Source organism: Pollicipes pollicipes, unplaced genomic scaffold, assembly GCF_011947565.3.
Source record: "Pollicipes pollicipes isolate AB1234 unplaced genomic scaffold, Ppol_2.1 Scaffold_1156;HRSCAF=1346_pilon_pilon_pilon, whole genome shotgun sequence".
Lineage (NCBI taxonomy): Eukaryota > Metazoa > Arthropoda > Thecostraca > Pollicipedomorpha > Pollicipedidae > Pollicipes > Pollicipes pollicipes.
In genome coordinates, this window is record NW_023595884.1 from 2,501 (window position 1) to 13,286 (window position 10,786).

Genomic DNA, 10,786 nt, shown 5'->3' on the forward strand with positions numbered 1-10,786 from the left:
GTCGAGCCACTGAACATATCAGGTATCCCGTAAACCGACGTCAAGTCTCGACCGGTGTGAGGCCTGCACCCAAAACACAGTTGTAAGGCGCGCACAGTCCATGTTGTGCCGCCATGCAAGTCAGCTAGTGCCAGCCGATCGATGCCTCCCTGACGCCTGAAAGCCGACTCACCGGCGTGCTTGCGAGGGTTGTCGTAATGAAACTCCAGCATGAAGAAGGTGAAGCCGCCGTGCTCGTGGCCGAGCGGCGCGCCGACGTGGTCCGGCAGCATGTCACCCTCCCCTCCGACCGCCCAGCCGGAGGTGATGCTCCCGCAGAAAAACCAGTGCGGAGGCATGTTCTTGCTGTTGACGGCAAAAGGCGGCATGAGCGACGGATAAATGGCCGCCGGGGTGACGTGCCCGTCTTGGTGGCATCCAGACAAACGAGCGCAGCCGTGCGCAATATGGGAGTTGATGACGGAAGGCACAGAAGATGCGCTAAAGTCACGTTAGGTGGTGTGGTGGCCCGCGGCTTCTCTCTCTGCTCCACATACCGATGCCTACAGAGCAGGGCCGATTGAAGTGAGTCCAAGGTACATGTAGACTTTTCTACACTCCCCCTGTGGCAGTGTGCGGCGGATGTAACAACGTGTCATTCACACCTTGGCGAGCGGGGTAAACTGCCCCGAAGCGTGACAATGGTGAGATCGTTCGAGCAACTGCAGACTTTGATATCCCCGAGCGGGTTCAGGGACGGCTGTGGAGTAGCCACCCACAAGTGTGACAGTAGTGAGATCATTCGAGCAGCTGTAGACGTTGATATCCCCGAGTGGGTTCAGGGACGGCTGTGGAGTAGCAACGCAGTTGGCTGCCGGCAATGAGGTACGCCGGCGAAATGTACACACTGCCGTTCCGTCCAGACCAGAGATTCCAGCGAGGCAATGCCATGGAGACAAGATCGGCGAGAATATCAGTCGTGTAACTATGAGCGCACATACATGTGTACAGAAATATCGCGACTGCAGACCTCTAACCGACACAAAGCTGGATGCCGGATTTTACAAGATTCCCCGCATTTCAGTCACAAGTTTTGCATTCGTTATCTCTGGAATGCCCTTGCCCTTGCCTTGGAACTTTTCAAAATAACAGATTCTCTCAATCCTTCTCCAGTGGTTTTGAGGATCTAAAATCTGACAGCGATCACTTTTAAAGGGTGCCTTAACATTTAAGCATAAGCAAAAAACATTGAGCTCTCGATTTTGGACATTATAATTTCAGAATTTTTGTGCTGACGGTTACCGACCTTCAGCATAGACCTTCAGCTGTGGATCACTCGTGAGCGTGAGCACAGATAAAACGCCGAGCATGAACAATATAACGAATGTTTGCCCCGTTAACACCGTTTGACAAGTAAATACTGATAATTTCAAGATCGATAACTGTCAGCATAGGAGCACTGAACTGAGCTCAACTTCAAGCGGCCAACTGAAAAATGCTATCAAAGAAATCGCAGGGCAAGAGCCCAGCTGAGGGCGCTGATGAAGACGTTGATACGTTCCACGGCCAAACTGGCATTTTACCGGAAGGATGCAATGGAGGCCAAAGTATGATGTTCAGAATTCGGGTGCCTTTCTGGGTGCGTACCTACGCACTACGCACTACGCACTACGCACTACGCACTATCACCGTCCCTACCTGTAGCACTCTGAGCCCGGATGGCTCCTGGCGTACTCGTCGAACTGGTTGTGCATGTGCGCCGGAACTGTACACGCGAACATCAGGATGTGGTGCACGTACGGCGCGGTGACTGGATCCAGCTTCACCCGAGACTGCACGGACAGACGCTGACATCAGGCGAACGGGTGCTGTTTTCTAGACCAAGTGCTGCGCTGGACGCTGCACGTGTCTGACCCGACGCCGGCCGGCGGACCCTCCCTTTCTAGATAACACAGAATAAATGTCAGAGGAAGCATGCAGCATGTGGTGTATCTTGTTTGGATATATGAGGCGGGGATCGTTCGTGTTTTACTCAGTTCCAAACCGGCGTGGTTTGACGGACGGCACGTCCTCTGGAGTGACAGGTTTATAAACCGTGATAGTATTGGCATCATTGATTTCATTGACGGCAGCTTGATGTAGGTATGGCACCCATTCATGTGAATTTGTTTCATATACGCGGCACACACTGCAACCAAACGTCAGTCGAAAATATAAGGAGCCCTACTTTTTCGTTCGGACCAAGGGCGACCAAAGTGCTGACCCAAGCTTTAAACATCTAACAAATCAAACTACATTTTAATCTAAGCTCACCTCTGCACACCCCACAACTACACTCCACGGCTCTTACCCCAATGAGGTGGACCTTTTCACCGAAGTCAGGCAGCTCTTATCGAACAGTGGTAGTAGGTGCGGGCCTCGGGCAGCGCCACCTCGCTGTTGCCGAACACAAACGACTCGCTCTCGCCGGGCGCCGGGAAGCGGAAGACGCCCGAGCCGTCCAGGCTGAGGCTGCGGACCCCGCGCCGCGTGCCGTGGTAGGAGGGGCCGCCACCCGGCGTCGGGTCAGACTCGTGCAGCGCCCAGATCAGACGAGTCGTGTCCATCTGGGGGTGGCGTCGACCGACTGTCAGCCGATGACGGGCAGGGGAAGTGTCAAGTCGGGCGGACGGGGCGAAAGGTAGCCCAGGGAGCTCGAAGGTGACGAGGCCATGGCTGGAGGATGGGCAAGGAGGGCTATGCTTGGAGACACCGCTAATTGTACAGCTAGCGGGTGTGTGGCGGAGGCCTTCAAACACGACCACGGACCTCAGATCACAGGTCAGATCACAGATCACAGATCTTCGGATCTCATGAGTGAGATCCGGATTGGTTTGAGCGACCTCCAGGAAAGTTTCTCAAATCTCCATGAAGAAATCAGAAGACGGACACTCAGCACGTTCATCCAAAACTTCAGCTTATGTTCGGTTAGACGACACCCGGTGAGCGTCAAAAGGCGAGTACTCACCCCCAAACTGAGGTCATGTTCGGTATCGCAGGACCGTAGGGGGCGACGGAAGGTGAAGATGGTGTGCGTGCTGTTTTCGCTCCCTTCCAGCAGCTCGACATCGTTGCTGCTGTCCAGCAGTGGTGCGCTGTTTCCCACTGCGTGCATGTCCTGTCGGCGCAGCCACAGCGTCAGGTTGACCAGGAAGAGGAAGGCTCCCGCGCTCAGCAGTGAGGAAATCTGCTAAGCTGGGTGGCACCGGTTGGCTCCCAGACCGAAAGGTAAAACTGTCAGATGAGGTTGAGCGTCGCTGAAAGCTGTCTCGCAGCACACGGTTCGAATCCCTGAGAAAGCGAATTGTTGGGCCCTATCATTATTTAGTGGCCAGCTGGCACATGCCTGACCGAGGAAGGTTATGCTGGCACTGGGCGGCTATGTTGTAGCACCGTACGAAACGCAAAAGATCCCTCCGCGCTCTTGTATGGCGCAAAGGCGGGGAGCGCAGTCATGCTTTGCATAGGCTCCGCGCACACGTGCCCGCGTGACCATACTGCTCGGTACGTGATCTGAGGCGAAAGGCAACAGCGCAGGACATTCCAGCAAGTTTACAAGAAGAGCAAAAAGCGCTAAACTAAAAATAACCACAGTTGTCGGCGCGCTCCAAAACTCAAATTAACAGCAACTAAAGATTTTATATTGTCAGTTCTCAGGTCAGCTTTTCTCCGCTTTCGAAATATTTTTTTTAAGGCGTATGCAGCAGGACCAATTACGTTCCGGAGAGCTTCAGCAGTTGTTCTTCTTGTTCAATGCTATTACCCATTAACAATTGGAATATCTCACCGCCAACTGCTCTGAGAAAGCTGCCAGTTTGGTGATTAATCCCCAATGCTGACAACTCTGCACCAGCCACAAGTGAGAACGGCTACACAGCCTTGTATTATCGGCTCATAGTTAAGCTAGAGAGGGCTGCTCAGGGTTCGTTGGCAACCGAAATGCACAACGAACATGGAGTGAGCGAACCAAAAGCTGATTATCGGGTCATTAAAACGCCTTTCTTGTTGCTTTTTAATGTTCCAAAACTTATCTTGCAGCTTCTAACGCGTAAGCTTCGACATTCTGTACTGCAAGCTGGTGCGTTTCCATCGTTTTATCCCATATAGAGAAGACAGCGTATGTAACCGTATTCATCATAGAATAAGCAGTAGAGTAGATAGAGAGATATGTTGATACTTCAGCGGCATACTTTTATCGAAACGAGTATCAAAAGTATAGTTATTGCATACAAGTTTACTGATATTCATTTCGATATCAGCTGGCCGTCTCCTGGAAGGAGTTTTGCGACCGCTAAAAATGTTGCCATATGTGTCACCACAGGAGGTATTAGATACATTCTTTGGGTGCGAGAGAGAGAGAGAGACAGAGAGAGAGAAAGAGAGAGAGAGAGGAGAGAGAGAGAGAGAGAGGAGAGAGAGAGCAGAGAGAGAGAGATAGAGAGAGAGAGAGAGAGAGAGAGAGAGAGATATATATATATATATATAAATAAATATATTATATTATATATATATATATATATATATATATATATATTATCAGCCATTTATGCACCGTTAAAGTAATCAAGCGCGGCCCCACCGTCGACCAGCCGGCCAGCAATCTCCCCATCATTCGGCAGGAGTTTCTCCGGCTCAACACAGGGACGCGGTAGCGGCTGCTTTCACCCACCTGCACGTGCGCTATTCCGTCGACCCATCCCATGACGATGTCGGCCCCTGTCATGGCGCCATTCGGTGAGAACCCAACAGCGGCCCAGCCTCTGCCGACACAAAATAATTTGCGTGCTTTTGGACAGCCAACGAACATGAGCTTAGGGACTCAACTTTGGATGCTTCGGGAAATGGACTTCGGGTAATTGGGGACGTGAACACGGGTATCGTTCACAGGAACAGTGACTCACAGAAAAGGCAGTGGCAACAGCCTTATTCCTCGGAGACAAACCCGCAGAACGGAGGTATAGATCCGTTGACATTTCGGCAACATGCCTTTATCGAGACAATAGCAGAATTGTTCGATCAGGGCATGGTGCTGAAATATTAACGCATCTAGATCTCCATTCTCCTGGTCTTTCTCCGCGCAATAAGACTAGTTGCTACTGTTTTGTCCATGCGAATAATGCTCCTCGCAAGTGCATAACAAGTTAAGGAATAGCGACCCCTTTCAAATCGATGGGCAACTGCACAGAGTAGTATCTACGCTAGTCGCGTCCGATTAGGAATGCAGACACAAAGTTTTTATTTTTTCCTCTGCTCGGATTTTCAACTTTAACCAGCAAGTCAAAGGAGTTTTTCCATCGAGCACCATGCTCACCACCATTAAAAGAAATATCGCCTTGCACAGAGTTTGCTTTCGGTTTCTGCACCGGCTGCTAAAGGATTATTTCACTAGGCTTTGCGATTGTCTTGGTCGGAAATAACGTACAGCTCGCAACATATTAAGTTGTTGAGCTGATATAGCCGACACCCATTTTCATGCGATGACTTTACGTGTTACAGCTGTGCTTGGGGCGGAGAAGTGTTGTATAGAGTTTTCATCAGCTTTTTCATGCCGAAAAATGTATTAAAATGAATTAATAATCACACGTCTTTGGTAATAGTCAGGTCCACTTTCCATTGGAACGCAGAGAGGTAGTGGTTATCCCGTAAATTGTGATGAAAACGTCATGCCAGCAAACAATTCCGAATTATTTCCTTGGTATATGAAAGCGTGCATTGCCAGCTTGCTATATATAGAAAGATAACGACTGCTACACATAAATCGCATTCTGCAAATGAGCAGATTATATACATTTTCAACAAAACACATTAGGCATCGTTCTGAACCTTGCATGAAAACCAAGAACACTACAGCTTACGTTGGGTTAGATCGGGGCCGCTGGCCATCGCCGTCGCCAAACAATAGATCACCGCCTCCACCAGACGCCGGGTTCAGGTGCGAGTCTCACCTAGTCTTGGCTTCCACGTGCATGACGATCGCGTTGCTGTCGTCGTCGGGCGTCCAGTGGATGACGACGTCGCCGTCCGGGTCCAGCACAGCCGAGTGCTGAAGGCCGCTGGCGAGAGCCAACAGCAGCGCCGGCGCCAGGCAGCGCCGCGTCGTATCAATCTGAAGCCCGCCCGTGGCGACTGAGATCAGCCGCGTCGTGCGAGCGTGAACCCAGGCGCGTAGAACGCAGTTGAAACCCAGCAGCCTTATCGAGGAAGCTCGACCGTGCCGTGACTAAACCGAATTGATAGTGTTGTACAGAGCTGAAGGGCGGCAGTGGGGGTTGAAGACATCCGAAACCCGGTGGTGTACAGACCAGAGAAGTTGTGTCTCACGACAACGTATCTCGTAGTTCGGCTGGGCCGTGCCGTAGAAAGCCGAAACTCAGACGCGCGGTACGAGACAAGTCTCAACCGTGTCGTCCAAAGCCGAGACCTAGCCGTGTCGTGCAGTGCTGAACGCCTTGTGATGCTAAGATGAATTCAGCTGTCAGGGGCTGAAACTCAGTCGCATCTTGGACTTGTGGAACTCAGTTGTGTCGTTTTCAGCTGTGGCTCAGCCGTGTCGTAGGGAGAGGAAGCCCAGATGAGACGCATAGATCTGAACGCAGCCTGGTCGTTGAAAGCTGTTTAAAGCTCGTCCACATTAGCCGCCTCCGTGGTCTAGGAGAAGATGCTGGACTCGTAATCCAGCGGCACTGGGCACGAGTCCCAGAGTGGGCGCATTATTTGACCCGAATGACATGGAAAGGCCAGCTGGCAACTGGCCAACGAGGTTCAACCCAGATCCGAGGCGGCCGTGTCGCAGCATTGTGCGGCACGTAAGACCCTCCGCATTCCTGTCTGGTGAAAGGGCGGGGGTAAAATTAGCTGTTGAACTGGACGGCACGCTTGGGTGATGAGCTCGGGGTACACGCAACAAGCCATGCTTAGCAGGTACTCTGAATCCGAAGTCACCCATGCAAACCATTAGGAATAAATTTATCAAAAACGCATTGGTGGGGAGTGGCATTGATGGGACGACAACGGTCGAAGGAAAATGCTGCACGCGGGGATAATGAGACAACTATTCGCTATCTGTAATCACCTATGACATTAATAAGTTCTCTGAGCTGTCGTACCTGACAGAATAATAATTACTGCCCCCCCCCCCCTTTTGTTCGCAACACTTTCAGGGCAGTCTTGATTTCTCAACTGTTCGCTGTAATAGTTTGAAAACGATTGCATGATTGGCGCACAATGATTCGTTGTCACACAAGTACGGTATGTAAAAATATATAAAAGCTATTTGAAGGTGCGGTCAGTCAAATTATGTCATTTCAACAGCATTGTACCATATGAGATGGTAATTTGCATTGCAAAATGGCATTACTGAGCACGCAGTGTTTGTTTTCGATTGCGTTGAAACTTACACAGCATATAGCTTGAGCCAAACCATTACTTACGCAGCACATAACAACTTTAATGCAGTCTCTCGAAGATGGGAACTAAAAACCTAGCACGATCTTGTTGGTCAGCTGACTAAAAAACAGCCTGCTCTACTCGTATCGCTTTGCGAGATTGTATGAGTAGCAGTGGTAGGGTTACGATCTAAAGAGGTGGAGGTGAAATGACCTTTGGTACTAGTGTGACGTGATTTCCAAAGATATGGCATAAGAGTCGCCGAAGTCACCCATCAGTACAAGATGTGGCAGGAAAGCAAATGCATGTCAAACAGCTTGAAACCTCATCCACCGTACGCCGTCATTTGTCAACGGATTTGGATACCCCATGCGTGAATCCAGGTCAGTGCAATCTGGTTCTGAGTCAGCGCATACCTGCGACACGAAACAATGTGCACATGGCTCACTTCTTCTCTTAGCCTAATAACCCTGGCTGTGTTTTGAGCCGTACTCGGCTGTGAGAACGCACAACATCACATGGTGAGAATGCGGCTAAGAATCGCACACGGCCTGGAGTGGGTGACAGTTTTCTTCAAAACGAGCCTAAAGGTGCTCCTGGAGGTTACGTCCACATCACACGAGTGATCCGCCAGACATGACTCGACCCACCGCCAACCACCAGCGTTAAACCCTTTCGTGAGTTCAACACAACACACAGTTCGTATCTCCGACCCACCGCCAACCACCAGCGCTGAGCCCTTTCGTGAGTTCAACATAACCCACAGTTCGTATCTCACCCCTCGCCTACAGCCAAGTCACGCTCCCGCCCCTGAGTTCCAGCCCCGAAGACTCAGAGCGCAAGCACTGACCTGCATGCTGTCAATGGGCTCGGAGAGTCGTCCCCCGGTAGCTGGTCAGGAGACGTTGTGGCTCGTAATGAGCTTGGAACGTCGCCCCTCCGACGGCTGGTTCGGAGACTCTGCGGGTCGTGGCCCACGCGGTCCTGTTGGTGTTCGCCGCCGAGCCGGGGTGGGTCGCGGCTCCCGGGACGCGGCCTCGTGCAGACACTGCAGCCATACGTTTCATGCTGTTCATTTTGCGCACCACCCGTTCAGAGTCGGTGGGATTACCGGCGGAGCGTAGGACAGCGAGCCAGCCGGCCGCGGTCTGGAATTCCCCGCCGCCCCCGCCGAGCCAAATGCAGCCATTAAGCCCAGAGGTGAATGCGGAGCTGCTCGACGCTCCAGCGTGCCCTGTGTGCTCCTGTATGTCCCTGTATGCCCCAGTATGCCCTGCGTGCCACCAACAGGTGAAGAGCCGGCAGATCTAGGGCACCCGTCGCTCGCACCCGGGTGGCACGCTGGCATGCAGCGGCACGTGGCATGAACAGGGACCGGACCGCAACGGAACCCGTGAGTCATTAACGGCTCTGAATGCGGCCAGGCTGTGAGGATGGATGGCGAGGTCACTAACACTGCTCCAGCTCAGCGCTAGCAGTTTGGCGCCTTGTTATCACTGGCTGTAACGCTCTTCGTTTGATCATATTTGTGATCCTCAGTACTTTCGCACAGTTGTTTTTGTACTTCAACGAAATTGAAAACCACGTTACATTTGACGTCAAGTGTCGCTCTGTTTCCAATCGGCATCGACCGGCTCCCCAGGTAGTTCCCGTTTTAAACCGCGGCCACTGGGTCCAGCTTGCAACACCAATGACGTCGCCACGTGGCACATGCGTCGAAACAACTCCAGCGGATGATTATGTCTGGTAAGTTAAAGGCCTTGATCGGCGCCAGCCTTTTCAGGCACCGGGATTGTTTTTCACCGTAGTGCTAGGCTTATGGAAGCTAGCCTTAGCTAGCCTTTTCAGGCACCGGAATTATTCTTCACCGTGGTACTAGGGTTATGAAAGCTATTATTGCATGTCTTCTCATTTGCCTTGAGGGGAGGCGAGGGCGGATTGAATATGAACCTATTCATTAATGGGGTAGGCGTGCATGCTAAGCAGCATGTGTCGTTTAAGCCCTAATTCCTCAAATACGCTCGTAAAATTCAAGTTCAAAGGCATAATTTTGCGAAGAACGTTTAACGTGCCGCGATTCCCGGTGAAGCCCGCTCCGGCCGGTGACGTCATTTGAGAGGCCGCTGCCACCGGTCGCAGGCGATCCCGGTCAGGAGCAAATAACGAGCCGGCCCGACTCGACGTCCCGACGGGCCGGCCCGACGGCGACTTCTTGCCGCCGCTGCCGTCAGCTGTTGCCAGCAGCAAGCGCTTAGCTACACGGCCGATGACGTGTATTGGGCGATCGGTTTGAAGGCGCCGCTGTTCTGCGACATGACCCTGACCCTGGGCGGTGACTGGACGCTGCTGGAGACCTCCGTCACGGTCGACGTCTGGGACGTCGACTCGGTGCTCGACTGACACACCGACACTGACCGATGACTACTCGATCCTGCGCTTCGGTGACCAGATCAAGAGCCTAGGCATGTCAACACACTTCAGATACAGGTCAGTGCGGGCGCTACGTGCTGTTTTTTCACCTGTGTTCGTTTGTATTACTACACGATGTTTCATTTGAAAGACCAGATTTGCAGTGCAAGTAAGGATACTGAAGAAAACACTGCTGTTGGCCGAGCATTGTTGAAAATTGCCGGACATTTAAACTCGTGTCTTTCACACCATCATTGTGGCCCCAGAAGTAGAGATGCATGCGTCAATTGTAAGAAACATTTTTTTGTACGAGCATTTTTACATTTTTTGCATTTTTAGAGTTTCATTGAATGGTGATATGAGCAATGCAACTTCAAGGATTTCGAACCTTGCAACTTCAAGGATTTTGTAACAATGCCTGTTTCTCGATGGTCAGTGCACGTCATCTCGTTCTACTGGGCAGAAATGACCAGTTGGCTAAGAAATGCCCTTGTTCTTGTTTTCCAATGCAGTTGTTTGCACCACTAAAAAAATGCTGTAACTTGTGTTTATTGAATATTTTTCAAACTGGTGATGATCAGCGTGATGTGTGCATCCGCATGATGAACATTTTGACAAAACCAATGCACGTCTTTTAATGTTGGCATATCGTGACGAAATCGTAGCGGAGGGAATTGTAATCGGACAGCACCTCACTTAGCCATGTAAAAATGGAGCTTCGGATGAACTATCCACAATGAAAGAGGAAAAGTACTGAATGTGAAGATTTCAAAGTACTCATATTACATACTGGACCAATGATCGGAGAAATCAACTGACAGATGTAAAATAACATCAGTTTGCAGTAAGTTTAAGGTTAGTAAGGCACCAACATTAGTCCTTAATGTTGGCCGCATGCTGAGGAAGCAGAGCATTGATGAGCCTTTGGATATCTTTGGAACTTTTCCTTTGCTGGAGCAATGCAGGTCGTACG

At 51.1% G+C, this 10,786-nt stretch overlaps 1 protein-coding gene across 1 annotated transcript; it reads right to left on the reverse strand.

Annotated features, from left to right (window-relative positions):
• Window positions 1-172: 172 nt before the first annotated feature.
• On the reverse strand, window positions 173-8,260 carry LOC119090650 (DBH-like monooxygenase protein 1; the record flags this gene model as incomplete). The annotated part of the gene is made up of 7 exons (XM_037213526.1): window positions 8,255-8,260; window positions 5,964-6,124; window positions 4,688-4,778; window positions 2,987-3,136; window positions 2,397-2,585; window positions 1,678-1,811; window positions 173-345 (listed from the first exon to the last, which is right to left on the reverse strand). Coding segments are annotated over exons 1-7 (904 nt in total), but the record flags the coding sequence as incomplete, so codon positions are not given.
• Between the last annotated feature and the right edge of the window lie 2,526 nt (window positions 8,261-10,786).